This window comes from Brachycentrus maculatus, unplaced genomic scaffold (genome assembly GCF_059751285.1).
Source record: "Brachycentrus maculatus isolate JH-2025_06_01 unplaced genomic scaffold, ASM5975128v1 h1tg000190l, whole genome shotgun sequence".
Classification (NCBI taxonomy): domain Eukaryota; kingdom Metazoa; phylum Arthropoda; class Insecta; order Trichoptera; family Brachycentridae; genus Brachycentrus; species Brachycentrus maculatus.
This window is the reverse complement of record NW_028280941.1, coordinates 778437-801313: the sequence shown is the minus strand read 5'-3', so window position 1 is coordinate 801313 and position 22877 is coordinate 778437. Positions and strand designations below refer to the sequence as shown.

The 22877-nt window shown below is 31.2% G+C and overlaps 1 protein-coding gene across 4 annotated transcripts in view; it reads left to right on the top strand.

Annotated features, from left to right (window-relative positions):
* Positions 1–22877, top strand: part of Liprin-gamma (liprin protein kazrin) — a 320428-nt gene that overhangs the window by 241875 nt on the left and 55676 nt on the right. For all 4 annotated transcript variants that reach the window (XM_088262843.1, XM_088262844.1, XM_088262842.1 and 1 more), the window contains one exon: positions 21113–21203. In XM_088262843.1, the coding sequence (XP_088118969.1) occupies positions 21113–21203 (91 nt within the window). The remainder of the gene's footprint in view (positions 1–21112; positions 21204–22877) is intronic.

The window sequence follows — 22877 nt, the reverse complement described above, 5'->3', positions numbered from 1 at the left end:
TTTTATAAAGAATATAACTGTGTTTATTTATTTATTTATTTATGTTTACTTTGATTAGAAAAGGATTAAAATAAATGTTAATATTACAAAAAATATAATGTCATTTTAAAAAACTGTAGTCGGTTACCTTGTATCAGATACACATATTGACTGTCTGTGAAAGCTTTTAGAAAGATGACTGTAACTTTGATATTATCGGCAAATTGTAATATTTTAATATTTTTTGATCCTCCTTATAAATGTCTCTTTATATTCTAATTTAAAAATATATCTATTCCAATTGGATTTGATATTAACTTGCGACAAGCTCCAAGGAGAATGCGTTAACGCGCTCGTGGCAGGGAATTGTAAATACTTTAAGGGCTTTCACTTTAATTTTACGTGTTTTAAAAAATATATTTTTTGTGTTAAAATTTAACGTGAAAAAATTAGAAACCAGATTTTCAGCCGCATGTTTTCCCTTTTTAGAAAAAAAATATTCAATTCAATCGAAAAATATATACTACCCGATGCGACGCATCGATCATTCTCTCCAAACATGACACCCCCTCCCTCAATTAGTAATAACTCTCCCAACCCTTCACTTAAACTGGGAGGGCGGAAAGCTGCCCTGAGGCTTCAGCCTACGGTGGATGGATATTGAAAAGCTAACATGAAATTACGGAAGCTTATAGTCGTATGCAACTAGTTAGTATTTATTTACACGTTAGTATTTTTTTTAATTTATTTATTTGAAATATAATTCATAGATAATTCATGTACTTATATAATATTCCCGATGAGTAATTATATGTCTCGCCTACTTTCAAAATCCAGATCCATATTAGTCGATTTTACAAAAAATGCCAAATTCTCCCCTAACATTTATGTTTCAAAGATTTGTCTATCATTAGGTTAATTTTATAAAATGGAGAATTTTCCATTTTTTTGGAAAATTTTTCAGTACTAAAAAAAAACACGAGACACAAACCGATAATGACGTCATCTTGATTTTTGACCTATCCCCGCTCTCTGATTGGCCGATATGGGTCAGAAGGCAAGTTTCATGAATATATCGGAATTTGAAATACAACGCTGTTTTTAAGTATTTTTTAGTAGGGTTTTCAAGTATATCATTTTTAAACAATGAAACCCACAATTGGAATTCCGATAGAGTATTCATTTTAAAATCTTATAAAGTTGGATCTGGCGGATTTTGAAAGTAGGCGACACATATAATATAATATATTACATGTGTCACCAACTTTCAAAATCCGCCAGATCCAATTTATATTGATATTATCTCTCATCTTATTAAAAACTGTACAAGCGGCCTCTATACTTCAGTTTCTGGGTCGACGTTTTCAACAAGGACACTTCCCAGGTATTTAAATATCACGACTATCTCTATACTGGCCCCAATATAAAAAAAAGTTAAATAAATAAAAATAAAATATGTAGTTTTGGTAAAGTATTTACTATAGATTTCGAGGTATAGCGTCAACGCCAATCTGAACAAATTTCCCTTTCTAAAGCGTATAAATTAGTAACTAGATTCCAGTCGTAAAAATCCTACATTTTCTACGTTGGGATCAAACGATTAAATATCCATATTATTTCTTTTGTTTGTTTTCGCCTTCCACCCTTTGTATCCTCGCGTACCATTCTTTATTCATACTGCATAAAAGCACGAACGTTCCTTTGCGATAAAAATAAAATCAAAGAATAAATTCGAACCACTGACCATTTGTCGTTCTGCTCCTAATTCCACCTACTCCCGCGCAATAAATCTCGCCTAACGACTCTCCCTGCCTCCTGGCCTCCTGGTACTGGCAACCAAAGGACGCTCATTAAATATATGTTGCGACTGTGTTAATCCGTTAATCAATCGTTAGGGGGAAATAAGAACTGAAGAAGATATCTCTCTCGGGGTATCTATTGTAATCATTGTATAAATTTCTTGAATATTTTTCGCAGATACTTTGTGGCACATTTTATAAACTTTATAAAATAAAACAACTTTTTTTTATATTTGAAGCACTAACTTAGTGATTTTCCATTTTAAAATTAAAATGTAGGTTGTTTCATATCACTATAAATATTTTATTATCACTTCAATATAATGTTTACCGGTTTCGAAGCTAACCGCTTCGTTATCAAGACTGATTAATGATATTATAGTATTAATCAGTCTTGATAAAGAAGCGGTTAGCTTCGAAACCGGTAGACATTATAATTAAGTTATAATAAAATATTAACAGTGATTTTAAAACAAAGTTACAAAACAAAGTTTAATTATAAAACAACTTCGTTTTAACCACTTTTATTAGTACACTTTTTCCAACCGGTTTTGTCATCATCAGGGTTTATGTACTTATTCTAAAACATTGAAATACTCATAGCTATAAGTATACCTTGGTGTTGTCCGTGCAGTGCGATGTGGGGGAGTCCTGAGTCTAGATGGTTCCATTCTCCTCAAATGCGCATACCATTGTCGTCTTCGTTGTCTTCCCCACCTAACGACGTATTGGGTCTTGCATATTTCTCTTATCTTGGTGTTCCTTATTCTATCTCTCGCCAGATATGCTCCTTAGATTCTTCATCTCTGATACTCTTAGCTCGTTTTTTGTTACTGCGGTGTCCGCTTAATGGGTCCACACACAAGTTTTATACATTCTAATTTTGCTGCCAATCTTGTATTTATATTTCAACATACACATAATTACAAATTACGATTATGTGTTCTCAATAAGTTTTCTCGTGCTTATTTATCCAATTAAATGAAAGAAATAGCTGCATATAAATTTTAAATCAGGTTTTTAGGCAGTTCCCAATATTTTAAATAAACCGGGTTACATAAAATAATAAATTGTAATAAAATAATCTTACATGATGGCTCTTGTGAACTCATATGTAGAGCGTTATGAGATTAATGATATACATTTGTAAGAGTTCTAAAAAACATAGTAGTGTGGTTGTCAATCATGGGTAAAATAGTGAATGTTACACGTGTGTAAAGTGATCATTTAACTAGCCTATGACATGTCGTGAGTCCTGTAAATATGCAAAATTACATATTCTTCTTCAACTTTGCTGAGATGTCAAAAAATATTTTAAACATATCAGAATGCGGTGAAATATTCCTCTTTTCAAAATCAAGCCGCCGCAAAATTGACAGATTTCCCTCCCACACACTTCGATATCTCGAGGTGAAATGATGAGGAAAATATATTCGCGTAGTCAGTGGGCCGTAATGGCTGATGGGACGTGCCGAAATTCCCAGTTCGCAAGATTAATGTGGGAACATTTTTCAGGCCGCTGAAATGGAGAATCCATCGCTATTTGAGTGACTGGCCGTGGAAAATATCAAGGGCTTGAGAAATTGCGAAGATAGTCGCACTCATATATATTTATATAATTTATATTTGAAACACTAACTTTCTGCTTTGCCGTTTTATAATTAAAATGTAACTTTGTTTTAAAATCACTGTAAATATTTTATTGTAACTTAATTATAATGTCCTAACTAATTATAACTTAAATATAATGTAAGGCTCACCGTGTCTTTATCAAAATACTAGTATTAATCAGTCTTGATAAAGAAGCGGTTAGCTTCGAAACCGGTAGACATTATAATTAAGTTATAATTGAATATTTATAGTGATTTTAAAACAAAGTTTCATTTTAATTATTATATTTATTTATTTATTGAACGGCTAATGCCTTAAACATAAATAATACATATAAACAGTATCTAACATAAAAATATACTAATGAATACACTAATAGAGAAACAAAAAGGCTTAAACTTAAAATAAAATAAAAAAACAAATTATAGGCCCTGGTAAATACACGTCTCCTTCACACACTATCAGCGAGCAGCGTGAGAGAGTGAAACACAATATTAAAATTTACCCATTATAACATGGAGAAGAAATGCTGAGAAAGTACAGACTTCAAGGTGGATAACAACATATTAAATAAATCTATACTTTCAAAAACATTGCCTAACATGTCAAGCCGCGGAATCGGAGAGAACATGGCATAGTTTTCATTATGTACAAATACTGCGAATATAGATTTTTGCCTAGTACCTCTTCGACGCACGCTAAGCTTTATTTGATTTAGGAGATCAGGGCTATCCAAAAAATTGTAAAGAATTTTATATAACAGGAACAAATCAGTAATTACCCTTCTATCACTAAGATTTATCAATTTTAGCCGCGAATGTATAAAAGTTGTATAAAATTGTTTTAAAAAAATGTTGCTTTGAATTTCTCGAAGGGATATCAAATCAATGTTAATTGGATTAGCGCTAAACGGGGTGTTGCACACCACTTTTAGTACCGATGTACAAAGTTTCGAACTACGCTTTCAAGGTATCCATCATATTGCTTAAAATTTGGTCAGATTAGCTAAGTTTAAATTATTTACTCGTAATTGAGTTAGATCAAGTTTGCATCTGCTTCCGTACTAAAGTGATTGATTCGTTAGGCTACCATTCAACTAATACTTGGCCCGATTTCAAATATCCACATAATTTTTCTGTTGTTTATAATATACATATTATTGGCGTTAAAAACAACATGTGTTGATGTACCCAGTAAACCATGGGGTTGGCAAAAGAAGCAGACTGAATTCAGTTGAAATACGATCTCTCAGACGAATGTGCGGCAAAACGATGTATAATAGATGTTCGAATAGAACATGTATCATAAATCGAGATCTAAATAATAAATGTACATAATATAAGGAAAGAACGCAAGGCTGCGATAAGCGTTATCATGAAACTAAGAAATGTGTGTTGGGTAAAGTGTGTTGGTTAGGGTATGTGAATGGAATGAGCGAAGAAAGTAAAAATTAAAACAAATTTAGGAGGAAAACATGGCATGATCAAGTATTTTAAATACTTTTAAGTTCTCAGGTCTGGAGTCGGAGTAATCGGCGAGTGTGTATGAGAAGATGAATAAATGTGAAAGAGACGATGATTGATTATTTACAAAGACGAATTGGTGTATTGTTTTATTCTCTCTGCTTACCCCTGCGAGAAAGCAGCGTAATAATTAATTCGAATTAGCAAACAAAAATATTTGCCATATTTAAAACTTAATATAGAAACATATCGAATACCTGTTGTTGAATTGCTGGTTAGTTCAATTTACCAGTTCATATATCTTTCAACAACATCATATATCAAAAGTCGTCAATTTTCAGTTATGCATGTTTTCTAAATGCCCAGAAAATGTACTATATTCCAGCAAAAGCGGCAGTTTTTTAACTTAATATTAACCCGCTACAGGGCAGAAAGTGTTGTTTTTTAATAATTTTTTTTAAAATTTTGTATATATTTTTCAAATGGAGAAAAACCTTTGGGTTTTACCTAAAAAGATGTGTTGCACAGTAAAAAAATCAATAAGTGGCTTGATATTTATTTTTAATACATTTCATGATATTCTTAAACATTAAAAACGGTGTCCTGAAAAATCAAGTTTTTTTTATATATGACGTTGTTGAAAGGAGTGAGCGATATTACATTTATTAAGTCAAGATTTTTATATTATATATTGCGATGAAACCTATTAAAATTAACAGTCAATTTTATTACTAGTACTTAGATTTATATTTAAATTTTGTTATCGATCAAAAAGTGATTTTCTTAAAGATGTCACAAAGGAAATTATCCTTGTGATGTAGAAATATTTTGACTCAAATTACCGGAAGGTTGCTGTTTAGATGTCAACATTTCAAGGGCTCTTTTAGAGCAACGGACGTTGAATATTGATGATGTTGTACGTACTTACTGTATTGATCTAGAAATAAAATAATAGTAAATGGGTAAATTATAGAACAGGTAGATAATTTCGTATATTTGGGAAGTATTTTTTCTAGGGATGGAAAGATTGATAAAGATATAAAAAGGACAGTGAATGCTGGGAACAGAATTATTGGTGTACTAAAATTAGTTATAGCAAATAAATCCTATCAGTTAAAGCTTAACTGGCAGAACATAATGGAAACCTGGTGCCAACCCTAATGTGTGAACACATCATTTATTCAAACCCTTTTCTGCACTCCAATGGTGCATAGGGCACTGCATTATATAAACGCAGTGTCATCTTGATCGTTAACAGACGAAGGAAAGTTGATCAGCCCTCCGCTTCAGGTACCAGTAATATTGAATAAATATTAGAGTGAAAAAATCACTTATATTTATTTGAACCCCTCCCCTGGGAATCCAACCCGGGACCTCCGTGGTGTAACGGTAAACCTTACCTTGCGTTTTTTTCGTTGTTATATGCTTGTTTATTATACTTGTTTATTGTTTTATATTTTGCCATGTATTAGTGTAGTGAGCGTGCTGACCATTACACTACGGAGGCGAACTAACGTATCAAATTGATCAAATATTGTGTTTTTTTCATTCTTACATTTATCAATTTATATCACTCGTTACGTATAGTAACGATGAATTTACAATGCGAGTAGGTACCAAAAACTCCGATATTCTAATGAAAGGGTTGTCGTCCCTTGCAGGCTAATTGACGAGTCCAGCCCAGACTGCAAATGACATAGAATAACAATCAGTGCAACAAACATGGGACCACACACACGTAATTCCACCACGTACTCGTATACCTTAATGTTATCCACAGTCGGCAAAGTGTGGCTCGGGAGCCGAACGCGGCTCTTCGACCTTTTAAGTGCGGCTGCGGCATAAATGTCCCCGGGAAAGCTCTTCGACTCTACATATTCATTTGCCAAACAGCCAACTGAGAAATCGTCTTATTGATGAAAACCTGGTTTATATGTCGTCCATGTACAATTATTTACCTATGTCTAGATATGTCGCTCACTCCTTTCAAGAACGTCATAAATCAAAAATCGACAATTTTTAGTTGTACATGTTTTCGGAATGCCCAGAAAATGTACTATATCCCAGGAAAAGCGGCATATTTTTAACTTAATATTTACCCGCTACAGGGCAGAAAGTGTTGTTTTTGCATTTTGAAGAACGGGTATTGTTCAATTGTTTTTCAAATATACTAAATATTTTTCAAATGGAGAAAAAACCTTGAGCTTTTACCTAAAAAGATCTGTTGCACAGTAAAAAGTTCAAAAAGTGGCTTCATATTTATTTTTAATACATTGTATTATAATATTTAACATTAAAAACGCTCTCCTGAAAAATCAAGTATTTTGATTTATGACGTTCTTGAAAGGAGTGAGCGATGTATACTCGGCAATTCTTCACATGAATCGGACTTCTTCGGTAGATATCTTACTAGGTACATATACACGTAATATAGACGAGATACGAAGTATTCTTAATTTTAATAATAATAATAAAACCCTTATCCGCACCCCAATGGTGCATAGGGCACTGCGTCATATAAACGCAGTGTTATCTTGATCGTTTACACATGAAGGAAAGGTGATCAGCCCTCCGCTTCAGGTACCAGTCCAGGGTAATATTGAATAAATATGACAGTGAAAAATTCACTTATATTTATTTTACCCCCCCTGGGAATCGAACCCGTGACCTCCAGAACGGTAGCCGAGCGTGCTGACCATTACACTACGGAGGCGAACAATTCTTAATATTAGTGTGTAATATGTATCGCTAAATTTTCTTTATCGAAATGATTATTACTACTGTTATTTTTTCTAACTATGCCATATATTTATATACTTGATTTCAGCCACCAATAAATAAATGAACCTTCAAAAAGTTAGATTACTTGTTTATAATATATATATATATATTGTGTTAAACTTGCATCTATTAAATTTTTGTAATTGTTAAATATCATATATCGCTCACTCCTTTCAGGAACGTCATAAATCAAAAAACTTAATTTTTCAGGAGAACGTTTTTAAAGTTTAAAAATATAATGCAATGTATTAAAAATAAATATCATGCCACTTATTGATCTTTTTACTGCACGACAAATATTTTTAGGTTAAACCTCAAGGTTTTTCCACCATTTGAAAAATATTTAGTATATTTCAAAAAAATTATTAAACAATACCTTTTCTTCAAAATGCAAAAACAACACTTTCTGCCCTGTAGCGGGTAAATATTAATTTAAAAATATGAATCTTTTGCTGGGATAAAGTAAGTTTTTTGGGCATTCCGAAAACATGCACAACTGAAAATTGACGATTTTTGATTTATGACTTTCTTGAAAGGAGTTAGCGATATATGAAGTCATAAACCTGACTTGATCAAAATTTCAAAGGAAATGTAAGGATATTATTCGCAATAAACAGTGTTCTAATGGATACCTTCTGAAAAAAGGATTTTTTTCAATGAATAAAATCCGTATTAAGTGTAATGCTCAGCACACTCGGCTACCGTTCTGGATATCCCGGCTTGGATTCCCAGGAGGGGGGGTCAAATCAATAGTGATTTTTTCATCAAATGTTAATTTTGACTATGAATACAACATTTTGAGTGTGTCCAAATACTTGTTCACAAAATCTGGATTATATCTATTTAATTACAGGAGTTATTTTCATATTATTTTTTGACATCTTATCAAAGTGATTCAAGTAATAATGCTTCAAAATTGGTTTATGTTTGGTAGAATTGGTGAATGTTACACGTGTGTATAATTGGTGAATGTTACACGTGTGTAAAGTGATCACTTAAACCAGCCTATGACGGTCGTCAGCCCCATAAATGCCCAGACTTCCATATTCTTCATCTTTGATTAGATGTCAAAAAATATTTCTATGAAATATGTATTATTACCCTGGACAGGTACCTGCAGCGGAGGGCTGATCACATTTCCTTCACGTGTAAACAATCAAGATAACACTGCGCTTATATGATGCAGTGCCCCATGCACCATTTGGGTGCGAATAAGGGTTTGATTTGATATTATAGTCTAAAATCAACTTTTATTAAGTATGCTCGTAATTTTAAAAAAAGACCTAAAATTATAATTAAGATGAACTAGAATTGCAAACAGATTTGACTCTTATGAAAATATTTCAATCGTTGTGATGTGCATACATATTTGACTCTTTGGCTAATAAGTTGCCGACCACTGAGTTACATAGCCATACATCAATACGTACACTGCACGTACCGTAGACGTGTGTGAGTTCGGAGAGTGTTTATACCGCGTTACCATGACGACCGACAGTGATGCCTTTATTACCGGACCCTCACAAATTATATGCATAGACATATCGCTCACTCCTTTCAACAACGTCATATATCAAAAAATTGATTATCAGGAGATCATTTTTAAAATTTAAAAATATAATCGAAGGTATTAAAAATAAATATCAAGCCATTTATTGAACTTTTTACTATGCAACATATCTTTTTAGGTAAAACCTGAAGGTTTTTTCTTCATTTAAAAAATATTTTGTAAATTTAAAATAAAATAATGAAACAATACCTTTTCTTCAAAATGCAATAACAACACTTTTTGCCCTCTGCGGGTATATATTAAGTTAAAAATATGCCGCTTTTGCTGGGATATAGTACATTTTCTGGGCATACCGAAAATATGCTCAACTGAAAATTACCGATTTTTGAAATATGACGTTGTTGAAAGGAGGGAGCGATATACTCCGCTCGTTTTTCGTTGAAATCGAGGCGATATTAGCCTTCAGTCTTTTAGCTCATTGTGAAGCGTTCATCAAATTGTATTCTAGATTTTTCTTCCATGCTTTGAGTAATTGAATAGAATTTTTCCCCAACTGTCCATCATACGTACGAGTATATCATCCCTTCTTTCTTTGTTTCTCCTCTCTTCTTCTACTCTATTTGAGTTTTTTCGTAAATTTTACAGTTAAAATATTTTTATTATCTGTGTTTTATCTGTGTATTAAAGGGTCACAAATATTTGAATATAAAAAGGTTGTCTTCGAGATTCGAGATTCCAAAATGATTTTCCAACTCCAAAATGTAATACTAAACAATTTCAACAAAACTTTAAATATTTAGGGTATTAAATACTTCAATAAACTCCCTTAAGAAATTTTAAAAGAATAGAAGATATCAAAATTCTTAAGAAAAGGATTAATGCCCTTCACATGTAAATTTTTAAAAAATGTACCTTTATTAAAGAAAAAAAGGCTATTACACCATTAATCAAATAAAACCATGAGCTTTGAGTGCTAGCCCCTCTCCAAGCACAAGATCTCAGCCTTTTTTTTGGAGAGGCACAGCGAAATTAAAATTATAAGTTTGCCATATGTATAAATGTTAAGAAATTGTATTACATTGTATTAAAACCATATGAAATAATACAACAACCAAAAATGATGTAGGATGAAACATGTTATTCATTTATCTTTCTTTCTAGTCATTATAGTTTTTAATAATTTTTTGTTATAATTTTTCATCTAATCTTGTTTCCCCAATGTCTAGCCACTTATTTGAAATAGCTAGAATTAGTTGCTGTTAATCTTAACAGCTGACTTATCTGTTTGTAGTTATGGTTGGTTGGCTGGTAGATATTTTGTCTTGTCTTATATTCTTTCTGGCTCCATCCCGACTTATCATCTTTATAGACTGTTGGGGTCAGCTCTTCTCATCCTCAGGTTATAGATCCTTCTATCATGGACAACGTCAACTAGGCCATGCCATCGAATCATGTTATCTTTCTGTCGCATCCATGAATTTTTTGGTCTTCCTCTGGATGTCTTTCGAGAAAGATCCATAGCAATTGACTGGTTTGCAGCGCGATCAAGATAACACTGCGTTCATATGATGCAGTGCCCTATGCACTAGTGGGTAAGCGGATAAGGGTTAGAAAAAAAAATACATATATAAATTAAGACTAAGCTTTACATACGGTGTTTTTAAATGATGCGGAATGCATCAAAACACGTGTTAAAATAGAATTTAATAGTGGCATTTATATATTTTTTTTAATTATAGACAGCCTGTGTAACATAACTTGTGTGTGGGCAGTAGGTTTGTATATAAAACTAAGCAACATCTACAATAATTGTGTATGTTGAAACTACAGACTTTCGTTGTGCCTTTCATAAAATTTTGTTAACGAAAGAATGTTATCCTCGGAGTTAAACACAAGTATGTAATTAAGCAACCCTTGTGTAATCTCCCTTAAAACAATGTTGGAACCGTCATAATGGATCGTATCCAAACTTTCGAGGAATTCAATTTAGCTACGGGCGAATTGTACCACATCTTAAAAAATATTTAGTTTGGAGCTACAACTTTATATTTTCATTTTCTTGTACATATCGCTCACTCCTTTCAAGAACGTCATAAATCAAAATACTTGATTTTTCAGGAGAATGATTTTAAAGTTTATAAATATAATACAATGTATTAAAAATAAATATCAAACCACTTAATGAACTTTATACTGTGCAACAGATCTTTTTAGGTAAAACCTGAAGGTTTTTTCTCCATTTGAAAAATATTTAGTATATTTAAAAAAATTATTAAACAATACCTTTTCTTCAAAATGCAAAAAATAACACTTTCTGCCCTATAGCGGGTAAATATTAAGTTAAAAATATGCCTCTTTTGCTGGGATATAGTACATTTTCTGGGCATTTCGAAAACATGCACAACTGAAAATTGACGATTTTTTATTTATGACGTTCTTGAAAGGAGTGAGCGATATAATCCTCATTAATTTTCTCTACCTTTCTTTCATCTAGGTATTCAATCTTCAATCCCAAGTAAATATTATTCCTCTTCTTCTTAAAAGCATTGATCTTTCCCTTTTCCTCTTTTCCCTCTTTCCTTCCTACCATTCTGCTTTCTAGGTATTTTCACAAATTTACAAATGTGGAATTTTGAAAATTATAAATAAATACTTGTTTTTTTTTACTACTTAACTTTTCTATGATGACGACTAGTTTTGAAAAATATAGATGCTTCCATTTACAAAAAAATAATATAAACTATATTTAAACCCGTAGATGGAAGCAACTGTAACTTTCAGAACTATTCGTAACAATATATAGGTTAATTTTTTTTATGGTTAACATTAAACCATTGTTAACTTTGTGGTGTGATAATTTATACTCGCCTTATCATTTATAAAAATATTTTTAAAAAATGCAATTTAGTAATTCTAATAATGTCCTTATTTTATAATACTTGTATTTTGAATTACTGTGTAACTGTTCTCCAAAATTGCCAAATAAAAATAAAAATAATGTAAATTATGGTTAGAGATCATCATATAGTAAAAACAAAATAAAGTAATTAAACAAAAGTTTAATAAAAAGCATTCCTCTTCTCACCATAGACGGTTAAAGTGAACTCGCGCATATTATGTTACGAGTTTGATCAATATATATATACAAGTTCCAAGAATTTGATTTAGTGTGGTCGTGAATCATGGGTAGAATTGGTATGTTACACGTGTGTAAAATGATCACTTAAACCAGCCTATAACGGTCGTAAGCCCTGCATATGCCCAGCTTCCATATTCTGTCTTCATGATCTATGTCGGCCTAAGTAGTGTAATGGTCAGCACGCTCTGCTACCGTACTGGAGGTTGCATTCCCAGGGGGGGGTCAAATAAATATAAGTGATTATTTCACTCTTATATTTATTCAATATTACCTTGGACTGGTACCGGAAGCGGAGGGCTGATCACCTTTCCTTCATGTGTTAACGATCAAGATAACACTGCATTTATATGATGCAGTGCCCTATGCACCATTAGGGTGCGGATAATAATGAAAAATAAGGTACGGTTCTTTAATGCGCCGAAAGAGAGCAATCTCATATCGCTCACTCCTTTCGAAAACGTCATAAATCAAAAAACGTCAATTATGCGTGTTTTCGGAATGCCTAGAAAATGTACTACGAAAACCTAAAAAACAGTATTTATTTATAATTTTCAATATTCCACATTTGTAAATTTGTGAAAATACCTAGAAAGCGGAATGGTAGGAAGGAAAGAAGGAAAAGAGGAAAAGGGAAAGATCAATGCTTTTAAGAAGAAGAAGAAGAAGAATATTTACTTGGGATTGAAGATTGAATACCTACATGAAAGAAAAGTAGAGAAAATTAATGAGGATTATATCGCTCACTCCTTTCAAGAACGTCATAAATAAAAAATCGTCAATTTTCAGTTGTGCATGTTTTCGGAATGCCCAGAAAATGTACTATATCCAGCAAAAGAGCTATGGCAAAAGAGGCATATTTTTAACTTAATATTTACCCGCTACAGGGCAGAAATTTACCCGCTACATTATTTTTATTTTTATTTGGCAATTTTGGAGAACAGTTACACAGTAATTCAAAATACAAGTATTATAAAATAAGGACATTATTAGAATTACAAAATTGCATTTTTTAAAAATATTTTTATAAATGATAAGGCGAGTATAAATTATCACACCACAAAGTTAACAATGGTTTAATGTTAACCATAAAAAAATTAACCTATATATTGTTACGAATAGTTCTGAAAGTTACAGTTGCTTCCATCTACGGGTTTAAATATAGTTTATATTATTTTTTTGTAAATGGAAGCATCTATATTTTTCAAAACTAGTCGTCATCATAGAAAAGTTAAGTAGTAAAAAAAAACAAGTATTTATTTATAATTTTCAATATTCCACATTTGTAAATTTGTGAAAATACCTAGAAAGCGGAATGGTAGGAAGGAAAGAGGGAAAAGAGGAAAAGGGAAAGATCAATGCTTTTAAGAAGAAGAGGAATAATATTTACTTGGGATTGAAGATTGAATACCCAGATGAAAGAAAGGTAGAGAAAATTAATGAGGATTATATCGCTCACTCCTTTCAAGAACGTCATAAATAAAAAATCGTCAATTTTCAGTTGTGCATGTTTTCGGAATGCCCAGAAAATGTACTATATCTAGCAAAAGAGCTATAGCAAAAGAGGCATATTTTTAACTTAATATTTACCCGCTACAGGGCAGAAAGTGTTGTTTTTGCATTTGAAGAAAAGGTATTGTTTAATTATTTTTTAAAATGTACTTAATATTTCTCAAATGGAGAAAAAACCTTCAGGTTTCACCTAAAAATATCTGTTGCACAGTAAATACTTCAATAAGTGGCTTGATATTAATTTTTAATACATTGTATTATATTATTTAACTTTAAAACGCTCTCCTGAAAAATCAAGTTTTTTATTTATTTATGACGTTCTTGAAAGGAGTGAGCGATATGATAGTCTTTTGCTGATGTTCTTCAAAATGACAGATTCGCATCTGTACAAGATAATCATAAGCTTTATACCTTAGAGCTGTTTAGGGGTTGTGTCTCGAATTTGGAGAGAGACCCTTGTAACGGATATAGCTAATCACTTAAGAGCTACTCAGGTCAAATAAAGGCAGCTGGAAGCCGTCGGTTGATAGTGAGAAGGTTAGATAAGGTGATGAATGCTTTGTTATCGTGACAAGCTTTGGGAAACCATAATATGTAGCATCTTACCCAGCGTTTTTAGCTGTTTTTGGATAAAATAAATTATTCGTTTGTATTGTTGGGTAATATATCCAAATTTAAACAAGGTTTATTGGCAACATTTTGAGTGTGTCCAAATACTTGTTCACAAAATCTGGATTATCTCCAATTACAAGAGTTATTTTCATATTATTTTTTAACATCTCATCAAAGATGAAGAAGAATATGGAAGTCTGGGCATTTACGGGGCTGACGACCGTCATAGGCTGGTTTAAGTGATCACTTTACACACGTTTAACATTCACCGATTCTACCCATTATTGACAACCACACTACTCAAATTCTTGGAAGTTCTATATTTATGAACCAATTTAGAAACCTTGTTCTTGAATCACTAGAACTTCACTAGATCCATACTCACTATCCATATTTTTCTTCATCTTTGATGAGATGTCAAAAAATAATATGAAAAATAACTCCTTTAATTGGAGATAATCCAGATTTGTTAATAAGTATTTGGACACACTCAAAATGTTGTAAAATATAATCAGTTACAATTGTCTTAAAATATATTGTGAATTTTTTGATAGATATATTTTTTGACTTGCGCTATGTTTAGAATCACATTTCATTCCAATCTCTTATATTTTTTACATCAAATACAATCCTGAAATCTTAGTATTTAATTTGTTCAATGGTCTGGAAATAATTCTATTTTAATCAATAATCCTAGTATCCTTGAGAACGAATCCGACCGTATATAATCTAGTCTCTGGTGTTGAAATAACCGAACCAAAGGACTCCATTCTCGGTAGACGGTGACGTCACTAGGTCTGTTTGTGTGGGCAGAATTGGATCGAGATGAATGGAATTGGTTTGTCTTCTGCCGCTCTAAAGGCATGTCGCACCGCGGATTAACCTCTTGAGGCTTTGCATATTAAACATCCCTCTGGGTTCTAGAAATATCTGCGCCGCCCCTCAGGCGACAGGGCAGTAATTGAAAAATAATTTGACGTCTTTCTGATATTTCAAACGAAAATGATTCCTTCATCCGTTGGGCTTTTAGTCATGAGAACAAAGCGAATTTCAAGAATGTAATAACTTACTTTTTAACGTTCGACTACTTCCTAGATTTTATGTATATTTTTAATCATAGTGTTTATTTTCTTATAAGAGTTTTATATAGAGAAAACTACTGATTTTTTAAAAATCTATTGTGACACGTGTTTCATTGCATCATTTGTTAATTATACCTACATGATTAAAATATTAACGCAATGAATGAAATAACTGACAACGTGATTCATTTGTTTTTTTTTCATATTATTTTTTGACTTCTCATCAAAGATGAAGAAAAATATGGAAGTTTAGGCATTTACAGGGCTGACGATCGTCATAAGCTAGTTTAAGTGATCCCTTTACACATGAGGAACATTTACCAATTCTACCCATTATTGACAACCACACTACTCAAATTCTTGGAAGTTCTATATATATGAACCAATTTTGAAACATTATTCTTGAATCATAAGAACTTCACTAGAGACATCTATTGGCGATATGAAAATAATATGAAAATAACTCCTTTAATTAGAGGTAATACAGATTTTGTGAAAAAGTATTTGGACACACTCAAAATGTTGTAGATTTATTTTTTGTTTGCTTTTCTTGTATGCTTATAATTTGACCAGATTATTATATTTACAACATTTTAAGTGTGTCCGAATGCTTAGTTTTCCTACTAAGGACTTATTTTTACACATTTGACATATTTATTGAGATGTCAAAATGTGAAAATACTTAACTCCTAAGTGGGGAAACCCAGATTTTTAAACAAGAATTGGACACACACAAAATGTTATTTTTACATTGTTAACATCTATGTTGAGATGTAAAAAATGTGAAATAGCTCTTAAGTGAAGAAATCCAAATTTGTGAACGTGTATTTTGACACACTCAAAATGTTATTTAATTAAAATGTAACTTTGTTTTAAAATCACACATTTTTTTTATTTTAACTTAATTATAATGTCTACCGGTTTCGAAGCTAACCGCTTCTTTATCAAGACTGATTAATACTCTTGATAGTGATTTTAAAACAAATTTACATTTTCATTATAAAATGGAAAATCACAAAGTTAGTGCTTCAAATATAAATTATATTCAAAATATTATTTTTACATTATTAACATCTATGATGAGACTGTGAAAATGTGAAAATAACTCTTAAATTAGAAACCTAAATTTGTGAACATGTATTTGGGCGCACTCAAAAAGTCATTTTACATTGTTGATAGATATCAAAATCTTAACATAGATATTTTGAGATGTCAAAAATTAAAAAAAAAAAACTCTCATGTGTAGATCCCAGATTTTTTCAAACCCTTATCCGCACCCATATGGTGAACAGGGCATTTCATCATATAAACGCTGTATTATCTTGATCATTAACACATGAAGGAGAAATTATCATCCTTCCGCTTCAGGTACCAGTCCAGGGTAATATCGGACGAAAATCAGATTTGTTATCAAGTATTTGGATACACTAAAAATGTTGTAGACGAACATTTCGTTGTGCGTAGCGCTCGTTAAACGAGGCATTCGTAATGCGAGACATCACTGTAAGTTGATTATTTCTCTTATTGCGACAATACTGAGGTCATACGCTCTTCGCTCGAGTATTTCTTGCCGGGAAATTCTTCTACCCGATAAATAACGTTGAAAAATTGCTGAGGACAGAACTCATATTACCCCTGCGACCGCCGCACTAGAGGGAGGGTGGGGGGTCGAGAGTAGGCGATGACAAATTAAACATTTTGTTCAGCACACATTCGCCAGCCGTACAAAGAGGAAACCGTCTTACACGGAAGGCTATTGAATCCTCCAAGGAATACGAAGACATACGCTTCCATTCATTTTGCCAGTAGACTAAGTAACGTGTATTTTGTATATTAAAAGCGTTCTAAATCATCGAATGAGCGAAGGAAAAATAGTAAAACATATTTACAGGGAGATTGTGGTTGGTAATATAAGCAGAAAAAGACCGAGGAAAATTTTGCATGGTCAAGTATTTCAAATAATATTGAATGTGTCCAAATATTTGCTCACGTATTTTGGCTTATCTCCAGTTAAAGGAGTTATTTTTCATGTTATTTTTTTTACATCAAAATTAAAATGATATTTTCAGTGATTATAATCCAGGATTCAGACCTCACATACAAATTAAAGAGATTCTGCTCAATAAAAAGTTTATTTCATCTCGCCAATAGATGTCTCTAGTGAAATTCTAGTGATTCAAGCACTTTGTTTCGAAATTGAACCATATATACAGAAGTTCCAAGAATTTGAGTAGTTTGGTTGTCAATTATAGGTGGAATTAGTGAATGTCACACGTGTGTAAAGTGATCACTTAAACCACCCTTCGCCATGTAAATGCCTAGACTCCCATATTCATATTCATGTATGTTGAGATGTCAATAAGTAATATGTTCAATTTTTAATAATTAACATGTCATCCCACAGAATCAATAATATAAGATAAATTTATATATTAAATGTTAAAATCAAACACTGATTTTTTTAACCTACTAAAATGTATTTTATCGTTAAATAAAAATATTTAAAAATGCGATAACTAGGCGAAACAATTGTCACAAAATGTATTTTGTGTGTATTTTTTAACAATAAAATACAACTTAGTACACTCAAAGAATAAGTGTTTGATTTAACATTTATTTTATTAAAATTAAACACTTGAATAATCCACTTTATCGAGTTTTATTTTTATTTACGACCAGTTTCGAAAACGACAATTGTTTTCATCTTCTGGTACAAATTAAAACTGTAATTAATTTGTACCAGAAGATGAAAACAATTGTCGTTTTCGAAACTAGTCGTAAATAAAAATAAAACTCGATAAAGTGGATTATTCAAGTGTTTAATTTTAATAAAATAATCATGTCATTCCACAAAGTTAATGCCGAATCAATAAATTGTATGATTTAACATTTAATATATAAATCAAAATGGATTTCTGCCAAGTCTATAAATAAATAAAACATTTTTTTTCTTTTAAATAAAGAGAAATATTTGTGTTTTTATTAATAACGCAAATATTTCAATTTCATACTATTTCTGTAAGCCAAAGCGGCTCATTATTAGAAATAGGTATCAAATTGTGGTAGAGTGGATTCGAATTGAGAAACTCAGACTTAAGGGTCCGCGACACTAACCACGGGACCACAACCCGACGCATATCGATTAACAAAGATCGGTTTATATTATACAACTTCATTAATTTATTTTACGTACTTATTTTGTAACTGACGAATTCTACCCCTAGTCATTTAATTAATCATTATTTATATACGTGTTCCGTAATAAGACAACGTAAATAATATTATTACCCAGATGGAAATTCATTATTACGGGCGTTATTTAATACGGTGGTAAATAATTCAATACCAGAACGCTAATACTCGTAACAACCAGTTCAGCTGCTTTTGATGTTCTTCGCAGTAATTTCACGTACAAAAATCGGCTAGTCCCGTAAATTTATTATATTCCGAGAAGATTAAATGTAGGAATCTTAGCGCAGAATGGGAAACCGTGGCGCAAATTCTGGGTGTAAATAGTTAGATAATTCCTCAGTGATAGGTGGTACTAAATCTGAGCAGAATGTATCACACTTTCATTCTTAATTTATGTTCTACGTGATTAAAACCATTCTTTCTTAAAATCTATTGTGACACTTGTTTTGATGCGTTCCGACCCATTCAAACAAACAAAATCTCATAAATTTTTGACATCTCATCATCTGACAGATTTTTCTTCATCTTTGATGAGATGTCAATAAATAATCTGAAAAATAACTGCTATAATTGGAGATAATCCAGATTTGTGAACAAGTATTTGGACACACTCAAAATGTTGTAAAAAAATTATAAACTGATACATTTTGAAACAAGAGAAATTCACAAAAATATAAATAATAACTAACCCATAATTACCAGCATGACAATGACTAAAACTTCCCCCTAATATTGTCTTTGTTCCCACTGATAAAAATATATATAAGAAACGTAAATGATACAGTGTGTCGGTTTGCGGTTCCGTAGTTAATGTTGCGGACTCTTGAGTCAGAGTTTGTGCGTTCGAACCCACTCTATCCCAATAATTAGCCGCTAAGACTCACAGAAGTAGTATGAAATGGAAGTATTTTTGTCAATAACAAAAACATAAATATTTATCTTTAAATGAAAATAATAATAAAGTGATCACTTGAAACAACCTGTGACAGATCGTTAGCCCTGTAAATACTTTAACTTTCTTATTCTTCACTATCTTTGTTGACTTATTTATAAAAATAATAAATATATTTTGATAAGTGTTGTATTTTTAGTTTGCAAATTCTATTTTAAGTTTTTGTCTATTTGTATACCTACATATTTAATATTGCGTGTTTTTTTTTTATTCTAACCAGTTACATGTTGATGATATTTATGCTGAAATTGGCATTTTGTGAGGTTGAAGTGTTTATTTGGAAACATACAATTTTTTTAAATTAAATAAAACAACATGTTTTACATAACAGTAAATAGTTTTATTCCACATAAATTTTATTTGACCAGTGACCTTGTAACGTCGTAACTGACATCATCAGACTGGTGATGTCGGTAACAAAAAAACCAAGTCACTGGCCAAATAAAATGTATGTGGAAAAAACTATATAGTTTTTATTTTATTATATAAAATGTAGTTTTACTGAGAATTTTCAGTACAAAACTTGAATAAAAGTTAGTTCTAGCTTTTTTAAGGGTTGAGTACTTAATATCTAACCGCTACTTAAGAAAGCTAAATTTTTTTCATAAACATTATTTCTTGAATTGTATTGTGTGGAATAAAATGCACACCCTGTAGTCGCAGATACTGATGTGGGAATTAAAGGAATATCCGCTTGGAAGGTTGTGCTAAGCGGGAAGGAGACATACGAGATTGTGTGAAGAAGTTGAATGGGAGTATGTATTATGGTGTTCCGAGTTCCGCTACGCATTGTGGACTCATTCCTAATAAAACTTCCTTGTAACTTCTCTCCGAGCACTAACTTTCTCTCGTAATTTCTAACGCTCTTACACAGCGTGTAGGAAATCTTTAATTATAAAGGTAATTTGTTATATGTTTTGATCAGTTCGCGTATAAAAATTCAAAACACTTTTTTCTTCATTTTAAATTCTTTTGCATTGTATAATATATTATTATTATTATTATTATTTTGTGTAATGGTCAGCACGCTCGGCCACCGTTCTGGAAGTCCCGGGTTCGATTCCCAAGGGGGGTAAAATAAATTATAAGTGATTTTTTCACTGTAATATTTATTCAATATTACCCTGGATTGGTACCTGAAGCGTAAGGCTGATCACCTTTCCTTCATGTGTAAACGATCAAGATAACACTGCGTTTATATGACGCAGTGCCCTATGCACCATTGGGTGCGGATAAGGGTTTTTTTTTAATCTGAATACAAAAAAGACAGCCTGCCTCCGTGACTTAATGGTTAGCGTGTTCATTTTTATGAATAAATATTATATTTTGTATGGGTTGTATTAAATATTTATTATTGTTTCCTACATTTTTGTCTGAAACAATTACGATATCATTACTCTTTCACTATTTGTGGTAGTACGACTAGGTAATTGAATTGTTTTTGTATCATGTTCTAATATTTTAAAATTTCCTCTTATTACAGATCAATCTGCCACCCCTAAGGACTGCAGTCCCACCCTTTCCCCGCACAATACAAACCCCTTCAGATCCATTGACAACAGCGTCCTATCGAGGTAAATTATAAATCTCTTATTCTATAAAAACAATTTCAAATGGTACACAATTTTTGAGAATATTTTTTCTACACAAATAAATAACATTAGAAATTCCCGTAAATTTTCATTATTATTTTTTTATAAGATGAAAATACAGGGAAGAATTAAACAGGTAAATGACCATTAACGAGAATAACCCCAATTGGTCAACATTATTTCTACAATCAAAGTATCAAAGCAATAATTATACGTAAAAAATAGCATTTAATATGAAACAATGTAAGAAAGTTTTTATTTTATTTTTTTTATTCAATAAAAACAAGAGTTATCAATAAATTATAATTAATATTTGAAGCACTAACTTTGTGATTTTACATTTTATAATTAAAATGTAACTTTTTTTTAAATCACTATAAATATTTAATTATAACTGAATTATAATGTTTCGAAGCTAACCGCTTCTTTATCAAGACTGATTAATATGAAAACACTATCTACTTAACTATATTCAAAATATTTTGACGGTTAGGGAAATAAGCTTAGGTAGATCTCAAGTGGCTTTATTTTTTTGTTGTTGATTGGCAGTCAAAGTCAAAAGGGATCAGGGATGATTGGAAACATATTTAATAACGGACTTTAAGGAAAATCATTTACTGTGTATTTATTAGTTGTTAATTATTATTAATTGTAAATTATTATCAACAAATTATTCATTCACAATGGAAACCATTTTATAATTGTTATTATTTCGATTCTCTCTGCCTACCCCTGGGAAGCGCCGTGTATATATGTATATATATATATAGATATTTATATATATGTATATAAATAAATATATGTATATATATATATATATATATATATATATATATATATATATATATATATATATATATATATATATATATATATATATATATATATATATATTTATATATATATATATATATATATATATATATATATATATATATATATATATATATATATATATATATATATATATATATATATATATATATATATATATATATATATATATATATATATATATATATATATATTATATGAAATAAACATACATACATATAAAATATGTTAAACGATATATGTAGGTAACAGTTTTTTTTACCCTATGCAAATAAATCTTAAAGAATTTATTTCACTTTAAATAGCTTGTTCGAATAAAAAACCTCGAGTACAAATACGTTCCGTATTATATTAGGCATTCAGTGAATACGTGTACGAGGGTGGTACTCCATTAAATAACACCCTTTTCGTCTGAACTTTTGCGCGGGTGTATTTATGTCAACTTCCCAACTCTGCAAACCGGCGAACGGTTGTTGAATTGTATTTTGCTGTTGGTCCCAAACAATTTTGCGTACCGAACTAACATGTGTCTATATACATGTATATATTCACGTACAAGGGAGTGTGTATATGTATATTTACAACAATGGCATGCTACCTCCCTATACAGAGAATAACCGCAAATTAAAGCTTTCCCGAAGCTTGCGTTACTCAGATTTTTCAGCGAATTTTAATAATATATTGATTGGAAAGTGTTTTAGTTCGGGCTCCAACCAAAACACATTTTTAATAACCTAGATAACTTAACTATTTTTGTAGATACATAGTAACTAAACTTTCGCGTGGGACTCCGCAATTAAAAACGTGAAAATTATGAAAAGT